The sequence below is a fragment of the Miscanthus floridulus genome, chromosome 6 (assembly GCF_019320115.1).
Source record: "Miscanthus floridulus cultivar M001 chromosome 6, ASM1932011v1, whole genome shotgun sequence".
Lineage (NCBI taxonomy): Eukaryota > Viridiplantae > Streptophyta > Magnoliopsida > Poales > Poaceae > Miscanthus > Miscanthus floridulus.
This window is the reverse complement of record NC_089585.1, coordinates 9,285,525-9,309,685: the sequence shown is the minus strand read 5'-3', so window position 1 is coordinate 9,309,685 and position 24,161 is coordinate 9,285,525. Positions and strand designations below refer to the sequence as shown.

General features: G+C 45.3%; 2 protein-coding genes and 1 pseudogene across 2 annotated transcripts; all 3 read left to right on the top strand.

Moving 5' to 3' along the window:
* Positions 1-925: 925 nt before the first annotated feature.
* Positions 926-15,104, top strand: LOC136460187 (TATA box-binding protein-associated factor RNA polymerase I subunit B-like; annotated as a pseudogene).
* Positions 15,105-19,544: 4,440 nt separating this feature from the next.
* LOC136461619 (ubiquitin-conjugating enzyme E2 2) lies at positions 19,545-22,845 on the top strand. Its single transcript, XM_066460899.1, has 6 exons — positions 19,545-19,700; positions 19,949-20,086; positions 20,174-20,199; positions 21,398-21,487; positions 21,847-21,935; positions 22,442-22,845. Exons 2-6 carry the CDS (start codon positions 19,962-19,964, stop codon positions 22,568-22,570), a joined length of 459 nt encoding a protein of 152 aa, XP_066316996.1. The 5' UTR covers positions 19,545-19,700; positions 19,949-19,961; the 3' UTR covers positions 22,571-22,845.
* Positions 22,846-22,992: 147 nt separating this feature from the next.
* Positions 22,993-24,062, top strand: LOC136461618 (uncharacterized). Its single transcript, XM_066460898.1, has 2 exons — positions 22,993-23,346; positions 23,445-24,062. The coding sequence occupies exons 1-2, from the start codon at positions 23,017-23,019 to the stop codon at positions 23,637-23,639; spliced, it is 525 nt and encodes a 174-aa protein (XP_066316995.1). The 5' UTR covers positions 22,993-23,016; the 3' UTR covers positions 23,640-24,062.
* The last annotated feature ends 99 nt before the right edge of the window (positions 24,063-24,161 follow it).

Sequence of the window (24,161 nt, the reverse complement as noted above, 5' to 3'; positions counted from 1 at the left end):
GCTCCATGCTGTTCAGATCAGGGTGCTGATCTTGGGTAGCACGTCTAGGGTCTTGATACGCACATATCGGACGACGTCGGCAAGCTTTCAGACTTCTTTGACCCTACTACAAGATTCATTCTTCATCTTCCAGCAGGCTTGAGGACTAAGTGGGCACACTTCACCTTGCAGTGAATGTGCTTGTTCTCATCTCGAGGCTACGCTCAGGGACTAGCTACCTGCTCGGCTGGTCTTCTACTTTATGACCCTGGCATCACGTGACTACGTCACCTACTATCAGGCTCGGAGACTAGCTGTGGGGGTATAGCCCCAAGACATGGGCCGCACCATCGGAGGTGGCTCGACCCACAAGATCAAGGCGTGCACAGCGCAGCTCGGCGTGCACCGCAAGACATTGTATAGTACCAAATATGATACTTTACTTGTAACCCTGTCTCTCTAGACTATATAAGGAGAGACAGGGGTCCCCTAGCGGATAGGCTACATCAAGCTACTTGGTTGTCCAGATCAATACAATACACCAAAGACATAGGACATAGGGTATTACGTCGATCAGACGACCCGAACCTGTCTAAATTGCTGTCTCTGCGCCTTGTGTCACCATCCGGTTCCTAATCTCGCTCACCTCCACCGACAAATCTACCATCACGGGATACCCCTCGGTGGACTACCGAGCATATTCTGTCGACAGATGGCTTCCTAGGCAACCAGCCTGAGGGTGATGAAACCTAGCCTATGGGAGACATGTTGTCCTAGGACTCCACTGGCATGTCTAATAGGAGGGATGGCATTTGCAATGCCATGTGGGCTGGTAGGGGTATTGCTAGGGTTTGATTCATGCTTTGCATTCTTGTAGAATTTTAGTTTGTAGACACTAGATATAGAACTCATGTGGTGTATTCATCATCTGTAATAACTGTTGGACATGACAGAGACCAATGTGGAATTGTTTTATGATGATTATGTTTTCATGGACATGACTGAGACCAATCTTATATATGTTGTTCATCTTCTATGTCTTGTTCATCTTCCTATACTATTTGTTGTTGATGCTTATCTTCATATGATGTATGGTGACCTTATTAGGATGGCTGGGTTTATGGTAGCTGCTGGCATGGCTATCGGGGCTGGTGCTGGGGCAACGACTGTTGTGCTAGCAGTAGCTGTTGTAGCACTTGAGGTGGTGGATGTGGGGGCTGATGCACCTACGGTTAGTGCCTGCCTAGGGGGTGCTGGTGGTGCTAGGCCCCCATGAGGTGGAATAACAACACCTCTAGGTTTGTCCTTAGGAGGATGGCCTAGATAGTTTTTTATGGTGAGGCTGTGAGCCCTACTCAAATGTACAACCACTTGAGGAAGTGGAGGCAGAAGTGGGCTAGGGTTGTGAAGTTGAAGGACCTTAGTGGTGCACTGTTTGATCATGATGTCAATGCCATAATGCTTGAACCTGAGCACTACATAGGCCACTGCAAAGGTAGAAAAAGAGTCAATTGGCTTTCTCTCTTCTCTCTTCCTCTTTTGGCCACTTATTCTCTTCTTCTCTGTTTATTTAATTAAGCACACATGACTGTAGGACCATCCTAAGGATGCTGAAGTTCTGAACACCCTAATTAGGTTCTACACTGAGATGAAGACCATATTTGGTTCTTCCATGGCCATTGGTAGGTTTGCCCTAGGTTCTAGTGAGCCACTTGGGGTGAACAATGTTGACAGTGTTGCTGCTAAGATTGAGGGCTAGGGCTTCACCACTGCTGCTGATGTCAAATGTAGCCTTGAGATGGGTGAGGGTAGGAAGGCAACAGAGCTGCTCACTTCCACTGTAGGAGTAAAGAGAAAGAGGGGTAATTTTAGTGAGGAATAGATGTTGATGATGACTAACATGACTGATGCTATCAACAATGTAGCCTCTGCACTTAGAGAGACTAGGTCTACACATGTGGATCCTGACCTCTATCTTGTAGTGATGGAGATGCCTGGCTTCACCACTGAAGCTCTCATTGTTTCCTACACCTACCTGCTGGAAAACAAGGCCCTTGGCAGGGGCTTTGTGAACATGTTAATCAACCATAGGGACATTTGGCTGAGGAACTACCTTGCCAAGAACTACTATATGTAGTTCTGTCCATCTAGGACAGCAAGGCAAGGAGGGGGTTGACTGTTGAGATGTATAGTTCCTCCACCTCCCTCACCCACTCTCTTCTCTTTTGGGTTCCATTTTGGTGTAGCTCCTGTGCATGGTAGTTGGCTGACCAGCACCTGTCCTTTTGGGTTTGCATAGTTGGAGGGTGGCTAGCTATATCTGAGCAAGTGTAACTAGGTAGTTCACTTAAGTGCCTACTTGTTGTGGGCTGAACCTTTATTTGGAGACAAACTTGATGTATTAATTAGTAACCTCTGTTGGTTACTACTACTGCTACTATATTTGTCACTTTATGTTCCTGTTGCATTGGGAGGACTGTATTACATTGTGCTTTTCATGGGTGTCATTGAACCCATCGTGAATGGATGTGCCCAAGGATTTCATGGCTTTCATGATTTTGGGGATGGCCTTGTTTGAATCTTCACTTCATCCTTTCATATATTTCTATCATTTCTTGGATTTGATACCTGTATTTCCATGAGTTGGTGCCTAAAGTGGGTTTCTGATCTGGCTTATGATGCACAATGTCAAAAATACAATGAGGTGGCTGCACAACTGTTTCATGTTGTTATTGTTTTCTCATGACATGTTCTTGCTGGTTTTCATGACTGTCATCAAATCCATATGAACCATCCATTCTCTTGCAACACCGTGAGGCCACTTTTTTTAGCCTATGATGTCAATTGTTTCATTTCAACAAGATGAACCAAGCCATCGGTGTGGCATTTAGGATCATGGGTTATTTATTTCATCAATCCCTAGATCTTCAATGTCGCACTCATGCCTTGTTTCATGATTCACAAAGGACTGAGGCTAATTACAATTCTGATTTCACAGAAAATGGCACCTTGCTATGTGGTTTTCCATGGGAAGCAACCTGGAATCTATAGAATCTGTTATGAATGCAGTGAACAGGTTCTTGGATTCAAGAATCCAAGGTATTTGAAGTACAAAAATTATGAGGAGGCACTTAGAGATTTCAAAGCATCTCTGGGAGCAGCAACTCTCCTCCCCTCCCAGCTGCTCCCAGATGACTGCTGTGAAGGAATTCCTATAGCTATTGGTAAGAGTGTCTGTTGGAAGAATATGCTTATATTGGCTCTTTCTGTCCTGCTATTTGCTCTTTGGATGAAGATAAACAAGTGTCCCTCGTGTAATTGCAATGTGTAGGCTAATGATGACAACAACCTAGGTTTCATTACCTGACTTCATGCTTTTGTTTTGTGTCTCATGAACCCATGTCTTAGCTGGTTATGCTTTTGGACTGCTGTTGTATGTACTGAACTCACATTTGTGCTGTTGATCTCTCTGTCACATTGGTTTTTAATTATCTCGAGGCAGGTATGATTAATTAATGCATTACAACAATAATTAGTCCTGAGGCCAATCTGATCAAAATCACATTGCTGTTGCTGTATCCTCTTGTCTGATCACATTTGCATTCTCAAATTTGTTGTTGTTTTCTCTATACACTACTGGTTCTGGTATTTAGCCTATGGCTAGCTGGGCCGGAATCAAACAAAATCTCCATCTGGTAGTTGGAGGTAGTTGGTGTTGGGCCAGGCTGGCTGGAAGAAAACAAACACAACCTCTCCTGGGCCTGTCTCCCTAGCTGCAGGAAATCAAACACACCCTTGTGTGTGCTCTGGACTAGACCATGGCTGGCCAAGGCCTGGCTGACGGGCTCGGCCACCCCTGCGCCCTATATCAAACAGGTCCTAAACTGCTGACTACTGACTAGGTTTGACTATGGGGCTGATCGACAAAACATCGCCATTAGTCGATTAGTCGTCTGTTCGGTCCCCTTACCAGTAGGCTCGACTAGGTGATTTGATAACATTGGCACTACTCTAATTGTATTCTCACAATAAGAAGGTATTATAGACATGAACCTATATTTTAAGTTGAATCTAATCTAAGATTAAAAAATAGGGAGAATACTGATACACTACAATTACATCTTTCCATCTCCTGTTTTTAAAGTAAACTTTTCTAAACACGGTAACCATTCGCATAATTTTAATTACACCGCTAGTAATATGTAGATCGCAATTTGGGCTGTCAGCCAGTCTTCCTGTAGCACTTATATCAACTCGCTATTTCATTCGATCTCTTCCTCAGATGATTCACACTATATAATACAAATTCATAGTAGAAGTCTTGGTAGGGCTCCCTATATTTTTGTAACTCAAGTATGTCTTGGTAGGGCTCCATATATGTAAATGTTTTAACAATGAGATTATCATGGGCAATATTTAGCAGTTTTAGAATAGTGCTTAATCGGAGAGTATTTATTTTCTTGATGATTCATATTAAAACATACGTCTAAAAGTTCTTGTCTGTTCTCTGCCTGTAGCTCCATAAAGTTTGACATTTGGTCTCATCAAATAACTGCTCCCAACATAGACCTGTACTAAGACAGTGCATGATCCAGCCAAGGAGTTATGATGTATTACAAGTTAACTTTAAACTTGCATGGCAATTTTGATAGCTAGCGAGTCCTGTGTTGAAGTAAACTTGATCCTTTTTAATATGTCATACTGAAAGTTAGGAGCAATTAACAACACTGAAAAAAACACTGCAAAGCGATTCAAACCAATTACATGTTCATTAGAGCTAATATTTACTTTCTCATTGTAGCAAACCTATGTACTATCCCTAGGCATATAGGCACATTGATTTAACTAATGCCACTCACTTAGATTCAATAGTGCACCCCATACAGAGAACTCACATATAGACTTTGCAATATATTGTTATATAGTTAATACGATATCTGCAGTCCTGCAATTCAATTAAAAATAGGAACTGAATCAGTTGGAAACATTTCGACATTTCATAAGAATGCTCTGTTGTTCATTGTTTATGGTTGCCAATTGATATGCTTCCCTCTTGTTGAAATTATATTTTGTAAAAGAAGTATTGCTCATCACATGTTACTACTTTAAATCATGTGATACATTTACATCCATAAAGTTTAAAAGTAACATCTATATTGTGTTTACAATGTTGAGAAGGCAGTTAGTGCACCTCCCATGCTTGGAACTCCAACCTTCATCTCACATAACTCAAAACAGTTGTATAAAATGGGCAGCCATTATGAATATTGATATTTCCGCTCTTGCCTTTTAACTTAATATTTATTTTATTTATTCTTGATGTTCTGAACCAGTGATTCACGTGAATGACTGTGTTGCTTAATCTTAGATGTGTACAGATGTAGCAGAATACCTGTGTGCTGCTATTGATATTTGATATTGATCAATCACATATCAGGCTCAAGCAAGCTGTTTGATTTCACTCTACTCCACCTGGAAAGCTGGTGCTGTAATTTACACCGTAAGTTCCTTTATTCCAGGCATTCAATTAGGTCTATATCATAGCACAATTATTCACACAAACTGTTTTTCTGATCTTACTTTTTGTATGATGAACTTATTTGTCACTTCATCACAACTGATAAATATTAAGTGAATGAAGTAGTAATATTGAGAGATTGAAGATTGTTAACCTGGATTGGAAACTCGTATCTGTAATACTATCTTTATTAAAATTATTTCAACACATAAGTAAGGCATAGTGTGGAATTTCAGCAAAGATACATAATTTTACAAGTTGGGTTTTAATAACTGCCTCCAGGTTGTTCCCTGGCTGGCACATTTCCTGTTTAATTTGCTCCACTGCCAGATTAGACTGCCATGCTAAGCACAGGTGTTGCCTGCTAATTCTCTTATAGTGTATGTAGTTGTATTGCTTGTCTATTGTTCTACACCTAGCTATGTGCTGAAAGGGAAGACCTAAATCTGCCTTGGGTTCATGATCCTTTGGGGCTTTAGTCTTCCTTGCCTTCAAGTGTGTATTAAACCCTGGCACTTCTGTGGTGTTGCCTTCTTCTAGAATCACTGTCCATTTTATGGCTTTAAAGAAATGTACACTTTTCTTGTATCAGTCGGTACTTGTTGAATCCAATTCATCTCATTGGTTGCTTATTCTGTATTACAGATGAATACTTACTGTTACTGAATGTTTTTATCATACTACTGTTTCTGATCAAATCACCTATTTCAGAATAATAAATTCATATTCCGAACAAAATGGAAATTCATCGTTAGTCGGCTTTTGCTCTCGGGTTAGGGTTGTTGGATGGGAGTGAATGCGTGTGGTGCTGTATATGTAGGGCCAGCTTGAAAAGGAAGATAGCTAACCTTGATTTACCAAATATCAGTTTTATGTCAAAAGTGTTGGTTTCCTTGTTTTCTCTCAGGTCTGTTATTGGCAAATGGATTGTGTTTGTCTGTAACTGTAAAACCTGCACCCTTTTCAGGTAAAATAACTATAAATTTATGCACCATTTTTAGGTGACAATATGGATTACGACCCTAGCTGTGCCTCCCCAAACCCCTACGGTGGCGGTGGTGGAAGCATCCATCTGGTGTGCCAGGAATGCCTCAACGGGGACAACTACAGCACCGACGATGCAGATGACGGCTTCTTCACATGCCGTAGGTGCTTTGCCAGGCACACTATGCAGGCAACTGCTGCTGACCCCCATGACTTCCCCACCACTGGCAACATCTACGTCTACCACATCGCCACTCAGCGCACCCCCAAGCTTCGCACCCGCACCCCCGCATCTTACCCAAGGACCCCTCAGGCAGCCGCTGCGTTCAACGACTTTGCGGAGCCAAGTGAGCCAAGGGACTTTGCGCCCGGGGGCAGCGTGTGTGTGGTACCCAAGGATTTGACGACGCGGGCCCACTTGTGCTACGTGCAGGGCCTCCAGGTCATCCTGCAGCGGCAGCTGGAGGCGCTGGTGGAGCAGCACTGGGCTAGCTGCACTTGTGTGTGCTGTTGCTGGCCCTGTCTGGGTATGGTGGGATCAATGCATCCAAGGTGTCTGATGAAACGTGGGTGCGCCAGGTGCTCGCAGACCATGAGGCCACGGGGAGGGAGAAACGTTGTGGTGGTGGAGGTGAGTGTTTATGCTCGCCCTTGTTAGGTACTGCCATCAGAAGAACTGTACAAACTCGACATGAACCTATCTCTTGTTTGCAGATATCAAGAAACCTGACGAGGTGAAGTATGAATGGGACGATGATATCTTGCCACAACAAAAGGACAGGTGCAAGGTGGAGTTTGCCTTTTTGCACTCATTGAGGATGCTGCTGCCGCTTTACTCAACATTGGCTATTTGTTTCTTGCCCTGTCATATTGCTCGTGAAGCCATCATGCCAAGCGACATTTACAGGTGGGCAAGGGAGGGCAATGTCCCTTATTTGGCTGCATTTACTGAAGTTGACACGTTCCTTGGGAGCTCTTTGCAAGACTGCCCTTTTGATGCAAGGCAGCTGTTCAGGCCAGTGCGAGTTATTGGAGCATGGCAACTGGAAGCTGCAGCTGGATCCATAGCACAAAGAGTAGGCTTGGGTCTTCCTCCAGTTAACTTCTATGCAATTTCTCAACGTTGCTTGAAGGACTTGTCGCTGCCTATAGATAGAATCCTCCCCCATGCATGCCGAATTTATGAGTGGGCAATGCCTGCAGAACTATGGTTGTCCAGTAATCCTTCTAGAATCCATACACGAGTTTGTGTGATGGCTATCCTAATTGTGTCTCTACGAGTTATGTATAACATCAATGGTCAAGGGATATGGGAGGTGTGTTTGCCACATAGATTACCTCTCTCCTAACTCATCTAAGCTCTTTGATAAATGCATATGACCTAAAGTAACCTTTCTTTGCAGAAGATTTGCAAGGAAGGAAGAAACACAACTGGATCTTATCATGATGCAAATTCACCAACTCTCAGAAAGCATGAGGCCAGTAACAGTGATGAGTTTGTCACGAGAGAATTATTGTGTGCTATCGCAGCTGCCTATGATAAATTAATGTGGCACATAGTAAATTCTAATGGCCATTGCCTTGTATCCACATTATGTTTATCTTGTAGTACACCTGTTAGCTTGTGGCATGCTTATCCTGACTGTAGGTAGTTTATATTCGACTTGCTGTACTAAATTAAGTACAAATGGTTGTTTGCACATTTCATGTCTATTAAAGCTAATTCTGCAACACATGTTTTTCATTAACTTAAACAAAATATTCATGTGTCTTCTGGTCATGCCTTAACGTAATTGAGAGCGAATAGGTCTCAGGAAATTGTGATAGATTGATATGAGTACAAGGAGTACATTATACAGGCAATGATCAGAAAGGGTTTATAGAAACACCCAATCAACGGTGATCCTTACCATAATCCCTAGAGGCAGCCCTAGCCAATAGGCTTGGGCGCCAGGCCCATGGCCAACCCATAGGCGCCTATTCTAACACGCTCCCCGTAGTCGAATCGTCAGCCACTTTGCATGTTTAGACTGGACCTGAACTCCGTAAACACTGAAGAAGGCAGCCCTTTGGTGAAGATATCCGCATATTATAAAGAAGTGGGAACATGCAGAACACGAAGATCACCAATGGCGACTCGCTCCCGGACGAAGTGAAGGTCAATCTCAATGTGCTTGGTTCACTGATGCTGCATCGGATTAGAGGTCATGTAGACGGCACTGATGTTGTCGCAATACACCAGTGTGGCGCGTCGGAGAGGGGCATGCAACTCTAGAAGAAGCTGGTGCAGCCAGGTGGCCTCAGCAACTCCATTGGCCACCGCGCGATACTCGGCTTCAGCACTGGATCTTGACACCGTGTTTCTGGTGCTTGGAGGACCAAGAGACAAGATTGTCGCCAAGAAACACAGCATAGCCCGAGGTGGACTTGCAAGTGTCTAGACAACCAGCCCAATCAGCGTCGGTGTAGATGACAAGATCAGCCAAAGTAGACGGTCATAGCAGGAGACCAAGGTGGAGAGTGCCTTGAACATAGCGCAGAATCCGCTTCAGAGCTGCAAGGTGAGGCTCATGAGGGTCAGTGCATATGAAGACAGACTTGCTGCACAGCATATGCAATATCCGGCCGGGTGAATGTTAGGTACTGTAAGGCTCCAGCGAGGCTAGCGAAAGTCTGAAGGGTCAAAGACAGGGGTGCCATCTGATGCCGCAATCTTCGGATTGGTGCCAACTGGAGTGGAACACTGACTTACACTCTACCATCCCTGCGCGATCAAGAATGTCCAGCATATATTGTCGCTGAGACAGAAGAAGGCCATCACCACTGCGCTGAACTATGCATACCGAGGAAGTAATGCAGTTCACCAAGGTCCTTCATAGCAAACTCCCACTGAAGGGCTGAGATGATCCGCTGAAGAAGGCTGGTTGAGGAGGCTGTGAGGACGATGTCATCAACATAGAGCAACAGGTAAGCTGTGTCTGATCCGTGCTAGGTAAACGAAGAGTGAGGTGTCTGACTTGGCTTCAGCAAACCCAAGGGACAGCAAGTGTGTGGCCATGCGATTGTACCAAGCACGAGGGGCCTGCTTGAGGCCATATAGCGACTTCTTCAGGTGGCAAACATAGTCCGGATGAGCTAGATCTACGAACCCTAGACCGCTGCTGACAATAAACTGTCTCTGTCAGGTTGCCATGAAGAAAGGCGTTTTTCACATCAAGCTGATGGATGGGCCAGCGGCGAGAGAGAGCCAGGGAGAGCACCGTGCAAACAGTAGCAGGCTTCACCACAGGACTGAATGTCTCATCAAAGTCCACACCAGGCTGCTGGGTAAAGCTGTGGAGAACCCATCGCGCCTTATGCCTTTTGAGGGAGCCATCAGACTGAAACTTGTGCTTGAAGATCCACTTGCTGATGAAGACATTGGCCCGAGGGGGGCGAGGCATGAGATCCCAAGTGTGATTCTTCAGTAGGGCACTATGTTCCTCTTCCATTGTAGCTCACCACATGGGGTCGACAAGAGCGCTATGGAAGGTCTTCAGTAGCGGTGACATAGACGTAGCGTGGTATGCAACAGGCATCCAAAAACCGCTCTTTGAACGTGTGCCAATGGCATGCTGGTTGGTCATAGGAGGGACAGCAACAGCCCCTTTGGGCAGTGGGGACGACATGGCTGGTGCAGATGCAGCCGGTGCGGCGGTGACAGGAGCAGTTGGAGCAGGCTATGGTCGAGGCCAACGCGTGTAGTGGTAGGCGAAGGCATGGTCTGGATGAAGAGGCGAGAACCCGGGTGGGGGCCCGTGGGGTGCCTGAGGAGGTGACACCGGCGTTGTGCAGCCCGTGGTCGGTGCTGGAGACTGTGAGCTCACGCAAAGCATTAGCGGGATGTATAGCTGGCAAGGTGGAGCGCCTCCAGTCATGCTGGGTGCGTCTTGAGCCGCGCGTGGCGCGGGAGGGGTCCCTAGCATCCGTAGCGCAGGGGGGGATGTAGAGTGCGGGCACCAGGGGATCAGCAGTGTCTGTTGGGGGATCAGTAGCAGCCACCAGAGGCATCGAGGGCACCCTAGGCATAGTCTCAAGTGGACCGGCAGGGGCGCTGGTGACATCAGAGGTGCTGGATGGTGTTCTTGTAGACAAAAACTTATGCAATGGTCCTAATAGGAGCGGGCACAACATCAATAGCATCAAGAAACTCAAAGTCCGCCTGAAATACTAAGACCATTACGCTCAGCAAAGGGAAAGGCCATTTCATCGAAGATGACGTGACAGAGAGATGATGACTCTATTAGTGGAGAGGTCAAGGCAGCGGTATCCTTTGTGGTGAGCAGAATATCCTAGGAAGACGCACAAGGCAGACCTAGGAGCGAGTTTATGAGGAGCGGTGGAGGACAGGTTTGGATAATACTTGCAGCCAAAGACTCAGTAGGTGATCATACGCTGGTGGCGTGCCGTATAGGGCAAGGTGGGGCGTGGAGAACTATAGAGTCTTGGTGGGCAGTATGTTAAGTAGAAGGGTCACTGTGGAGAGGGCCTCCACCCAGTAGGAGGGAGGCATAGACGCTTGAAAAAGCAAGTGAGCAGAACGACATTATTGATGGAGTGAATAATGCATTCGGCTTTACCATTTTGAGGCGAGGTATAGGGGACAGGACATATGAAGATGGATGCCCTGTGTGAGGAAGAAGTGACAGGTGCTAGAGTTGTCAAACTCTTTCCCATTGTTGCACTGGACAGCCTTGACGTGGGTGCCAAATTGGGTGGAGGCGTGGGCGATGAAGTGGGCAAGCATACTATAAGTGTCAGATTTGAGTCACAAAGGAAAAGTCCACAAGTAGTGAGTGCAATCATCAAGTATGACCAAATAGTATTTGTAACCAGAAACACTGACAACTGGAGATGTCCACAAGTCACAATGAATATGATCAAACTTGCTAGACGCACGAGAGGTGGACTAAATGAAAGGGTAGACGAACATGATGCCCTAACTGACAAGCGTGACATAGATCTGAATAGTCCTGAATGTGACAGGAAACACTAGACGCAAGCTTCGATAATGCCTCATGATCTGGGGTGACCGAGACGTCGATGCCACAGTGGGGAGAGAGCCTGAGCGACAAAGGAGAGTGCTGGAGGTAGGCGTAGTGGATATAGCGGCCTGGAGCTATTGCACCTGACGATCTCGATCTGAGATGGAAGAACCTTCACAGAACAACCAACAGGGTCAAACTCAACAGAACAGTTGTTATCGATAGTGAATTGGCGTACAGAGATGAGATTCTTAATAAGTTGTGGCGACACAAGAACATTATTAAGACATAAAGTAGGGGACAACTCTATGGAGCCAGTGGCAGTAACAGGAAGCATGGAACCATTACCGACAACAATAGATGAAGGAGTAGGATACCGCGGGAATAGAACATGTGAAAGGGAGGAAGACTGAGATGTCATATGTGAAGTAGCACCTATGTCAAAGTACCACTCGTTGGATGAAGGAGGGGTCAGCAACATTGTGCTGAAGGTAGAGGCAAGGGCCATCTGGTCCCAAGAAGGGAGGCCGACCATAGGATTATAGTACCGCGGGGCAACCCACTGTCCTGAGCCATCAGAGGTAGCGACAGCAGTAGGCTGCTGGTGGGCGATGAGTGCCTGCTGCTGCTGGGCGAGGAGGGCCTACTGTTGTGCCTACAGATGAGGAGGCATCGGGATGGGTGCCAGCGGAGAACGAGGACCCCATGGCCACATCTGAATGGAACCCGTCCATGGGTTGTAGACACTGGGCCAGGGGCGACCACCGGTGGCAAACTGCTAGGTGCCGACCGCTGCTGCTGCTACTGCTAGGCACCAGAGGGAGGGCGGTGGCCTCTAGTGCTATTGTTGCCACCAGGGCTGCCCTTTCCACCGCCACCGCGCCTACTGCGGCGATTGCCGTTGGAGGACTTAGGGCCGCCAGTGCCCTAGAGCCCATGTTGGACGTGGGTGAGGCAGCGCTGGAGGAGCCTGCTACTGTGGTGGAGGCAGCAAGAGCAGTGGCAGGGGACTCCTTCTTGTTCTCCAATGTGAGTTCCTCAAGGATGAGGTCATCATGAGCCTCCAGGAAGGTGGAGAAGGGCCAGCTACGACGTAGGAGGGCCTCGACATGGCTGAAGCGCTCGTTGAGGCCATGAATCACATTAAGGATGAGGGTGCGGTCGATGATCACTTCGCCAAGAGCCGTGAGGTCATCAGCCATCTTCTTCAGCCGGTGGTAGTAGTCTGTGATAGAGAGGTCACCCTAGACGAAGTTGTGAAACCGTGTCTCAAGGTGGATGGAGTAAGCCTCTCGGTTGCCGAGGAACTGGGACTTGACAGCAAGCCAGGCATGTCGGGTAGTGGCGCCCTGGGCGGGGATGATCTCAGCAAGGTCATCGGTGAGTGTGGCGACGATCTAGGACTTGATGATGCAGTCCATCCGAGCCCAGTTAGGGGAGATCGGGGCCGGAGGTTCCTTGTGGACGTGGTCCTAGAGAGAGAACTTGCCGAGGATGAGCAGGAACTGACCGCGCCAACGGTTGAAGTTTCTAGAGTCGACGTTGAGGATGGTGGTGACGTGGTTCCGGATGTTGTTGACGACGACGGCCTAGGCGTGTAGTTGCAGCAGTGCTATGGTCTCATGGAGGAGCATGGCTAAGGCGAGGTCGGGAGGAGACGTGGAAGATGTGCTGGAGGAGGCGCCTCCAGGTGCACCGGGGGCGGCAGCGGCGGTGATGGCTGCGCGCTCCTTGGCTACGCACGCTAGGGCTTCGCTGGCGTGGGCAGCAGCCGCGTTGCGATCTTTAACGGTGGCTGCAGCCTCCTCTTCGGCCTAGGTAGCGCGAACCAGGGCAGCCTGGTGCTCCTTGTCGAGAAGTTGGGCGGCGGCGGTGTCGTTCGCCTTCTCCTTGGCCTGGCATGCCACGATCTCTTCAGCGATAACATCCCCAGACCTAGGAGAGGGAGGGGGGAGACATGGCGCTGCATGGCAGAGGCCGACGCGCAGAGGTGTGCAATGGAAGGGAAGACCTAAACCTAGGCGGCTGATACCATGAGAGCGAATAGGTCTCGAGAAATTGTGATAAATTGATATGGGTACAGGGAGTACATTATATAGGCAAGGATTAGGAAGGGTTTATAGAAACACCCAATCAACGGAGATCCTTGCCTAATCAATAATCATCTACCATAATCCCTAGAGGCAGCCTATCCAATAGGATTGGGCGCCAGGCCCATGGCCAGCCCATAGGCGCCTATTCTAACAGTAATACCGTTAGCATCTAGTTTTGCTTCCAAGCACAAACAGAGCAAACTGATGGAGAATTATGGGATTGTTTTCTTTAGTGAAAAGATTATTATGACTAATTTACTGGCATTTTTTGTATTCTAGTCTACATTTGGATAAAGTTATAATGGTTTGACTGGACATATTCTTGGGTCTTTACTGACGTGTTTGTGGCTAGTGGGAGTACTTAATGGTGGGGCACTCACTTGAAGTTTTCTAATTTTGCAGACTACTCGAGTGATCTCCACTCTTATCTCAAATACTGCAAGAAAGTAATTTTTACTGGGTTTACATGTTCAGATGAAGAGAAGCATCCAACAGAGATCTTTTGGGATATGTACAAAACTAGAGAGGTATTGCATTTTGCTTGACAATGTTGTTACCTATATTACTTTTGCATGAGGTGGGTAAAATATTATATATGTAACTTTTAAGTTGTCCCATTATGGATTAATTGCTTTCCCTTATCATATTCAGCATTTCTGGTACAATTCTATGCAACTATTTATAAGTTGTATTAAAGACTTAATAAAAAAGTGTAGCACATCAACTAGGTTCTATCATGGCAATCTAGCTATCACAAAATTTCCTGGAAAGATCTAAAGAATGCAAATTTAATCTCCATGTTTGAAAAACAGACAAAAGAACATGTGGGCCTGGGGGTGGGGACGACTATTCTCAGAAATTTTGTGGCACTTTTGTCAGCACAAATTCAGTTGAGATCTTTAACCTTGAAATTTTGTTCTGGGCAGGATGTCAGTTAGGTTTAATTACGATAATGTCATTCTAGTTGTCTCGCACAAATTTTGTTTCCCAACTGTGATTTTAAATACCTATGGTGTTGCATTGCAGGATGAGAATCCAAAAGATCATGTAAATCCAAAAGATCATGTAAAATCCCAATCTCATTGTATTGAAGAAATAACAATTACAAATGGAGTGAAGAAGCGCTACCGAGATGGAGCTTTTGTTGAAGCAAGTTGCTTTTCTGCATCTTCAGGGCATGATGCAATGCAAATGCTTAAGTCAGAGATGCATGATCATGGATTTCATTATATGCCACCTAGGAAACCAAGGCAATCAGATGGTTATCTTCGTTATAGAAGGAGGTGGCTAAGTGGTTGCTTTGTTTATGTTGCACATGCTGATTATTTCATGTTGCTACGTGCTTTTGCAAAGCTTGCAGAAGTTGATGTTCATATCATGCATACCAGTGTGTTAAAACTTGAGAGGAGACTCGCATGTATTGAGGGGCAAATTGAAAGAAGCTTGAACACCTTGCATAACCTCTCTACTGGAACAAAAGATGAGCGAAGACCTGTATCATACTGAACTTCCTAGCGGAGTCTCATACTCTGCCAACATGGTAAGTTTCTGCATCAACTTTTTCTTAGAAACATAGTTGTGCTTGAATGTTTTGTCCTCGTATTACTGCTATTTTTATATATAAACATTTAATTTCATATATTTTCTTATTCCAGGAATGCAATATGATGTTTGAATGTGTTTCTGTACTGTGGTACATGAAGGAATAGCCCTTCCATTCCTTTTTCTAGCAAAACATATGGTGCATTGTTTAAGCGTGATTTCAAAGGATGATTAGCTGTATACCCTCAGGAATGAGGGCTTCTTGGTGTGGTCTGTGGGCATTGGTAAGCAAGCTGAGCAGAAAAAAAGAACAGCAAGTTGTGGTGCATTATTTGCTGAAGCAATGTGTTACCAGAATTATATCCCCTTCTTTTTTCATGAACATAATTATGTCGAGGTCCTAAATATTACTGTGGTGGATTCAGCAACGGTTCCAGTAGCAGACCTCATTGCTTCATGGCAACAGTGATGCTTAGGGATCTGCAATCATGTTTTAGTTTGGTAACTGGTGTGGCAAGAGGAAAAAGGCTGGAATCTAGACTTATGGTCACTAAACCTGGTTGGAACAAACATCAAGAAAAATGGTTGAACTTAACAATGGAATTTGGTAAGCCTTTTATGTTCCGTGCTTATGTTGCAGAACCTAGTTTACTTGCATTCTTTCAATCGCATAATGATGATTTCAGCTCCAAAACTAACTCAAAAGCGTTGACCAGAAAACATTACATAGCATTGATGTGGCGAGGTCGGAGAGGCGTGCTCAAGGGAGGCCACAGCAGTAGATGGGATTCAGGAAGAGAGCGAAGAGGTTAGTGTGGCAATAGTCGGTTGTCCTCCACGGTGGCAGGGGTGAGTTTATCATGATCTTGTATTTTTTTACAGTAGAAGTTTTATCTCACAGCTTGATTTGATGTGTGAACGGTGCTTTTATAGGTATATTTGCCTTCTATTGCTAATAATTAGCTCACCTAAGTCAACCTTTTCCTGTTATGCCGTGATAGATCTCTGCCTACCTAAAGAAATGGAACTTGTTGTTGGATGAGTTAGTAGCGTGGAGAGGGGTTTCACCCTTGAGCTGGCTAAAAGCTTGAGGTTGTTAGATCTTAAACCCAATTAACCCTTTGGATCTTGTCTAGTCCAAAGCATGAACACCTAATTTGAATTAAACATCATTAACCTTAAGGAGTGCATGCCTCTCTAGGCCGCTGATGTCCTCGCGCCTTCTTGATGCAGGCATGGGGCAGCCCTAGTGTTGGTATAGATGCCCGGCAATGCTTGTGTCACCTGTCCTGGTGGTGGCATCGGTGGTGTCGCTCGTCGCCATAGATGCTGACGGTGGCTCACTGTCTTCAGACCCACAAACATGCCTCACATTGGTAGATGTGGGGTGTGGCCATCTTCTGGTGAACTAACCCCCTAATTGGAAGCCACTAGATACTCTTTTTATGGTATGGTGTGGGCTGGGATCAGGTGTCATTGGAATGCCTTCCGATCACATTGCATGTAGGTGGGGAATAACAACCTGTTTTCTCGGTTCATTGAATACGCCGTCTAGTTCAACCTGAAGCTTAAGCTGATTGGGCAAAGTAGGCAATTCACTTATACTTTGACACAATTGAGTCAACATGTGGATTTTGCATTTTACCAATTTGAAAAGGAATTTTGTTGGAGCTTTGTTTGCATGCTCCAAGTGGGTATCCCACTTCATTTACTTGCTAGTTTTCTTTTTCTTTTTACAGTTGACTAGACTCACCTGAGTTGTTATATTATGATTAATTGCAGGGTCTGACTGAGAAAGAGCTCTATGTGTTTGTATCCCGTGCAAGGCTACGGTGCATTTGTCACCACTTAAAATTGACGATCCTAACCTACGTGAGGGTAATCAGCCTGAGCGCTAACATTCACTTTCATGCTGTGGGACATGTCGCGAGTCAAGAAATGAACCTGACAATTTATCCATGTAACAAAAAATTATATAATTTGCATGGTTCCTCTCTTATGGCAGTGCTCCTCCCGTTTTGTTCAAAGAAAACATTTATCGGATAATCAAGTTTATAGTCGGGATTTATGTCTTGTATGTGCAAGCAGTAGGCCACAAATGTGACTGCCCAGTTTAATTTTGATAAGCGAGCGACACACCTGAACTGTTTATATGCTTTGATCATTGCACTGAAGTACATGTCCCATGTTCAGTTCACTAGAGACCCCGTACCTGGTGGGAGGAGACCGCTACTAAGGTCGCTAAGCACCCTGTTGGCTTGATCGTTTCTGTGGCTTATAAGCCGGCTGATGCTGTTTTGCTGTGAGAGAAAAACACTGTATCATGGCTGATAAGTATGGCTGATACGATCAAGCGAACATGGTAAAGGATGAAAGAAGGCGTTTCAATGGTTTGGTGATCTACACATACTAGAATCTTTGGAAGGAAAGAAACCAAAGAATTTTCAATAACGCTGAAGAATCGCCATTGCAAGTGGCTTCAAGAATTAAAGAAGACATTAAGCAAATGATGAGGGTGTTCCAAGGGGCATTCCAGGAAGGGGGCTAGCAAGCCAGCCATTCTGGTTGTATACATGGTTTGGGAGGATTTTTTTACCCCTGTTTGTTTGCACAGCTCCTCGGGCCGTGGCTATCATAAACCTTCTTTATTCCTTCCTTAATTGAGAGGCAGAGCTCCTGTTGTTCGTTTCAAAAAAAACATAGTCCCAGCCAAATGGAACATACTCCTGATTCAGTTAACCAATTTAAGCGAAGCTTAACCATGATTTGGTGCTGAAAGCATATGCAAAATGTATGGTTGAATCACCGAGGATTTATCATTTCATCGATTGGAAGAAGATGCTTTGTGAATAGGATGTCATACTCCGTACATTTTGCACAGCATGATGAAGAGTACTGCATAATCTGACGATTGATTTTTGTAGACGAACAAACCGTTTCTATTCATAAAGGAGATCTTTTAAGAGTTGTCGAGGTTGTAATCGATTCCTACGAGACCGTCACCAAACAATTCATGAATGAATGTTAGGTTGGGCCTCCTCAAATCGCATGTGGGAAGACCCGCATGCAGAGCAACCATAAAATGCTCCAAAAGCCATCCATAAACCCATAAAATTCTCCAAAAGCCATCCATAAACACCGTCTGAGCCACTTTGGAATTAGACTAAAAAGTAGTTGATAGCAATGGGTACATATATGTCTATAAACTACTATAATAAGAAATAAAAAATATTTCTTTTTTCTCTGTCTTCTCTTTCCCTTATTGGTTTCTGCCACCAAGTCGTTGCTACTCCCGCCGACCCTCCTCGCCCTACACTGCTAGTTCCACGCCTTGGAGGTCACCACCTTAGCCCTCCGTGGGCTCGTGAGGTTACCACCCTACTCATCCGTGCGGCCCACGAGGTCACTATCTTGGTCGTTTGTCCATCTACCAATCTACGTGCCAAACATAAGGGGTTTGCCAAAATAGGGATGCGGCTAGAAAAGAAGCTCAAATCCAATCTGGGAAGGAGAAAGCCTCATTTGGTCAGGGCGAGGCCCATTTGAGACGGCAGCAATCTCATCCAGACGGAGAAGAGGTGACGATAGCAAAGGTGTAACGAGCTGAGGCATTGACATTCCTGGAGGAGACGGGGAAGGGTGAAAAGGACGTGGACAATTGTATTTCTAGTGTTTTTTATTGGTATAGTGGACCTATGTGTATAGTTTATTTGTGTTTTTGGTGTTGTAGCAAAATAAATAGCTAGGCTACTTAGTCTAAATATATTGTGGTTACCCGCATGGTGTTCAGAGGATTTGGCCAGCCATCACCCACCTGACTAGAGGGACTGAGAAATTAGTCGTTTATAAAACTTATCTCTAAGCTTTACCTTATTTTGATCGTTCATCAAGAGGGCGATCATGAAGTCACCAAAGAAAGTTCATATTGCTAGTATTTGAGTACTTTCTCCATTTAGGAATACGAGGTATCCAATTAATTTTAGGATATATTATGTGATACAACAAATGATACATATAACCCTAGTTGATTATTATGTTTAGATTGGTGACAGGCATTAATGATATGTGTCTGTGAATGTTGCCTTTTGAAGAATTTGTTCACTTGGAATCCCTTATAATTTGAAACAAATTTAAACGTTGGGATACCTAAAGGATGGAGGGAGTATAAAAATATTAGACTATATATAAGTATTAGATTACATATAAGTTCTTTGTGTTTAGGATGAACTTCCGTTATATTTTAGGACCGAAGGGTAAAACCAGAAAGTGAATATAACAAGAAAACTAAAACAAGAAAGAACTAATTCCCTCGAAAGCACCTAGCAAAAAAGAAAAGGAAAAAATGGAAAAATTCGGCCCTTTGTTCGGACCTTTAAAATTCATCCCCTTCGTCTAAGCTACCACGCGTTCCAGGACTCTTCCCAGCTCGTCTTCTTCTTTTGTCGTCGTCATCGTCCTCCCCTTCACACTCTACTGGGCGCGTAAGCTACAGCTAGTGTGGATTGGAGATCCATCCGTCCGGTCCATCTGCTGGACCTCGATTGATTTCTTCTTACCTAGGTAAAGCTCTGCAGGATCCTTTCTCTATGTGATGTGTTAATCCCTATCGTCCTGGCTGGGATGGATGCCCCGATCCACCAATTCTGTTGCGGATTTGTTCGCTCTGTGGTGCTGGTGGTAACAGCTGTATTTTCCCCCCAAATTTTATTCGGGTTGTTAATCCTGCACGTGCTGGGGCGGGGCGGTGACGGATCGGTGATAGATTCGTGCGATCCTTTGGCTCACGTTGAGTTGTATGTGTCGTGCAGGGACATCCGGGGGATGTCGACCCCTGCGAGGAAGAGGTTGATGAGGGATTTCAAGCGGTTGATGCAGGACCCTCCGGCCGGCATAAGTGGCGCCCCGCAGGATAACAACATAATGTTGTGGAATGCTGTCATATTTGGGTATGATGCAGAATCCTCCATTTCCCCCCTTTCTTAGTTTGAATTGTAATCTGACATCGTCTTTGTATATGTTTGTTTCATTTACAGACCTGATGATACCCCGTGGGATGGAGGTTAGTTAATCTGATTCATGTTGCAGATTTTTGCTTCCTAGACCCAACTCATCATGTGCTTATCCAAACGATAATAAATTGCATCTGCATATGCTGCTGCTGGCTTTGCCAGCACAACAGGCACCACTGACGTGATCAAGCGATGCAGAATACGACAATCTTTTAGTAGGCAGTAGTTCACTTGCAGGTGGCAAGCAGAAGTTTTCAGTTATCTGAGTTTGGTGACCTTACTGTCAAATGCATAGCTGCTCTAGAGTACAAATTCCAAGTTAAGATTTATAAAGGAAACTGACCCCCAAATTCAATGGAACTTTGTAGCGTACCATGTTGTTGTTGTTGTTGTTTGTAGCGTACCATGCTAACACTAGTGTCAGTCTTGGTAAGCGATGACGTCAAATTAACTTCTAAAGCAAATATTAATAATTATAAACAATAAAACTATTGTTAAACCTAGTGAGAATTCCTTTTCTTCTCTCATTGAATCTTAAGATAAGAGGAAAAAAAACATTGCAACGACTATTGCTACTGTGAGAACATGCAAGCCCAAAGCATGTTGCTGGTGGTGAGAAAGGTCAGTCAATGCTTTGGTATTTGTATATATGTGTAGAATGATTGATTTAGACAGAATAAAGTCAAAGAATTAGCTGGATGAGCCCCATTATCCAGGAATTAATTATACAATGGTCCTCTTAACGGAGATAATCAATAGTTGCTATGGTCCTCTTCCTCTTGTCGCAATTTTTGTATTTGTGCTGTTTCAGAACAAGACAATGTCTACACTATAACTGTTCTGCCTCTCTCTGCCGTTTGAATTAGCTGATAATGCATGCTTTATTGGAAGCTAATGTTTCACACACCACAGGATTGTCTGTGCGCGGCCTGCAGCTTGTCACCTTTTTTGTTGACATCCTGTGGTGGCAATTCCCTTATGGTTTGTGTTAATTTAGCGGTAGTAAAATTGTTCAAAGTTTGCCATAACTCAAAAACATTCCCATTTTGGAAATACATGATCATATATTGTCGGTTCATAGATTGGGAAAGTGTTAGATATGAAAATGATCCTAAATCTCCAGTGCACTAACTCACACAACAGCTCTTAGATTCTGTGTTGCTAACTTGTCTTTCTGAGCTTACTACATAGTTTGCTTTGTGTTCTGTCCTTTCATTGATAATATGCTAACTCCTATTTTATTCTCAGGTACGTTCAAGCTGACTCTCCAGTTTAATGAAGAATATCCAAACAAGCCACCAACCGTGCGCTTTGTTTCTAGGATGTTTCATCCAAACAGTAAGTTGTTTCTCATCCATATTTATATGAGTGTACAGGAAATAAGCAGATCTGATTTTGTCTTTGCTGACTTGTTCTTTCCCCCAAGGGACCTCTTCAACTCAGACATCATTGACTTTTTCTGGCAACTTTTCTGTGTTTGTGGTTATCTTCTTGATGTATCAGATATGTGCTGTGATTTGTGAATACATATGTGCTGAGATTTCACAATGCATGTGGTGCCATTGGTTTTGAGCCAATGGAACTCTGGCTTTCTTTCTCCTCTGGCTTATTCTGATACAACTGCTCTTAACTATAGGATGGTACTACCTTCTAATGTCCACTTATATGTCACCCTGACATATTTTTCTCGTGTGCAGTTTATGCTGATGGAAGCATATGCTTAGATATCCTGCAGAATCAGTGGAGTCCGATATATGATGTAGCTGCAATACTCACGTCGATCCAGGTACAACCATAGAAGTAATCTTTTATTTCTTGGCAGAGATTATTGTTTTTTCCAACATTTGTAACTTTTGCTTGTCATACAATAACATTCAACTTTGCAATGCATAGCAACTCCCTCAATCCCAAAAAGAGTGCACTTCTAACTACAGCGCTAAGTCAAACAATCCTCAGTTTGATCAAATTTTTAGAAATAGTTATGGTACCAAATTAGTATTATTAGATTCATTATGGAATATATTTTCATATTATACCTATTTGGAATCATAATTGTTGATACTATTTTTTATAAACTTAGTCAAACTTAAGATAGTTCTATTTGGACCAGATTTAGAAGCGTACTCTTTTTGGGACGGAGGAAGAGTAGTTTCTGTTACTGCTATGGACCTGGATGTCTGCTGAGTAGAATGTGTCTCTGTTTATGTTTATGAATTATGATGTTCTCAAAGACTCAAACCATCTGTGCTGGTGGCCAGTGTGTGACTAACCTGAGGTGTGTGCCATTTGCAGTCATTGTTGTGCGACCCAAACCCGAATTCGCCCGCTAACTCTGAAGCTGCCCGCATGTTCAGCGAGAACAAGCGAGAGTACAACCGCAAAGTGCGGGAGGTCGTGGAGCAGAGCTGGACGGCGGACTGATGCATTGCGCTGCGCAGCTGCTCTCTGCGCCCCGCATCCGTCCATGCGTTCCATAACAAAAAAAAGGCAAGATGCTTGTGCTTGTAACTAAAGCCGAATTCAGCTGTTACTGCTGTTGTCCTATGTTAAGACGCTTTTCTATCTTGGTTTGAGCGGTGGAGATTGTTCTGTCTCAAATCAACTTTTACCTTGTGCTGGATCTGGAATACAAACTTAATTACTCTTGCATTGCGCCAACATTTCAACATTTTATATGAACTTTCCTCCTCTGGGTATGAGAGTGCTTTGCTTTGGTTGGGAGATTGTTTGAAAACCAGGTTGACGTACAAAGCTATGGTATTTAGCTCAATTTTGAACCAATATAAGGTGTAAGGATTTTCGCATCCAGCCAGGCCCGCACATCGCAGTAGTTACCAAACGAGCAGGCCGACGGCGAGGGGGTGGTGATGGCGCGTGCGGAACAGGAATGCTTGGCTGCGCCACTGCTCGAGCCGACCGCGACGGCGAGGCAGCGCGTCCCGTTCGTGGAGGTGCGGCTGTACCGGCGGGGCGCCGGCCCGGTGGCGATCTTCCGGTCGGACCTGTCGGGCCCTGGGCGGGACCGCCTCGACGTGCGCCGCATCCAGGCGAGCCAGGGCCTCCGGGCGTTGTTCGCCTTCAGGCCCGAGGGCCCCCGCCGCGGGCGCGGCCTCCGGATCAGGTGCGACCCGGCCGCCGGCTACTCCGCGCTGCCGTTCCGCGACGGCGCCGTCATCGCCCTCGACGGCGAGCCCAGAGTGAGTTGGCCGTGTTCCTCTCCCTTCGTTTTTACGAGTTGCACCTCGCGGCACGTGGATATCGCGGAACCAACCCAACGGCTTTTCGTTGCCGGCAGGAGTCGTGGACGAAGCCGGTGTCGGTGATCGTCGCCGGCCTGCTGGTGGCCGCGGTGATGGCAGCGGTTGCAGTCAACGGGGTGCCGGAGCCGCTGCGGTCGTCGAGGCTTGTCAACGGGATGTTCCCGCCGTGGATCCTCGTCAGCGTGGTCATCATCTTCGCTCGCGCCAGGACGCGGCCAAGGGCTCCATAAATCTCGAACCAGTTTGGCAGGGCTCCTTGCCCAGCGGCTCCGGCTCCCACCGCACTGTGCAACACTGTAGATCACTGTAGCAGCGAAAAAAACGGCTCCGGCTCCAGCACAAATGAACGGGAAAAGAGGAGGAGCCAGAGAAGCCTCCAATTGGGGGCTCCGGCGGCTCCTCTACAGTGGTGCTACAGTAGCCGGAGCCGGAGCCGCCGGAGCCCCTCCAAACAGGTTAGAGAGCACCAGTTTCCTACTACTTTCTCTCCCATGTCAAGAATGCAGGAATTTGTTTCTGATGTAGTACTCCGTAGTAGCATTGACTATTCCAACTATCACCGGATTTTGTTTGCTGACGACACATTATCTGAAATGCTATGGATTCACAAGCGGAGTTTGGAACTTTGGATGGATGTCCAGCACGATTCCTCCATCACAATATCAGAGGCAGATCTAGAAAATTCTATTTATTCGTATATTCTTCTAACATAGGATATGATCCCTCATCCCTTAAAATCTGAACTTTGAGAA

Bases quoted from the DNA above. Each gene is read 5' to 3' on its own strand.
- LOC136461618 (XM_066460898.1), top strand. From the start codon at position 23,017: ATGGCGCGTGCGGAACAGGAATGCTTGGCTGCGCCACTGCTCGAGCCG. The intron at 23,347-23,444 runs GTGAGTTGGCCG...CGTTGCCGGCAG, and splicing joins CCCTCGACGGCGAGCCCAGA to GAGTCGTGGACGAAGCCGGT.
- LOC136461619 (XM_066460899.1), top strand. From the start codon at position 19,962: ATGTCGACCCCTGCGAGGAAGAGGTTGATGAGGGATTTCAAGCGGTTG. The intron at 20,087-20,173 runs GTATGATGCAGA...TTTCATTTACAG, and splicing joins TGGAATGCTGTCATATTTGG to ACCTGATGATACCCCGTGGG. The intron at 20,200-21,397 runs GTTAGTTAATCT...TTTTATTCTCAG, and splicing joins TGATACCCCGTGGGATGGAG to GTACGTTCAAGCTGACTCTC.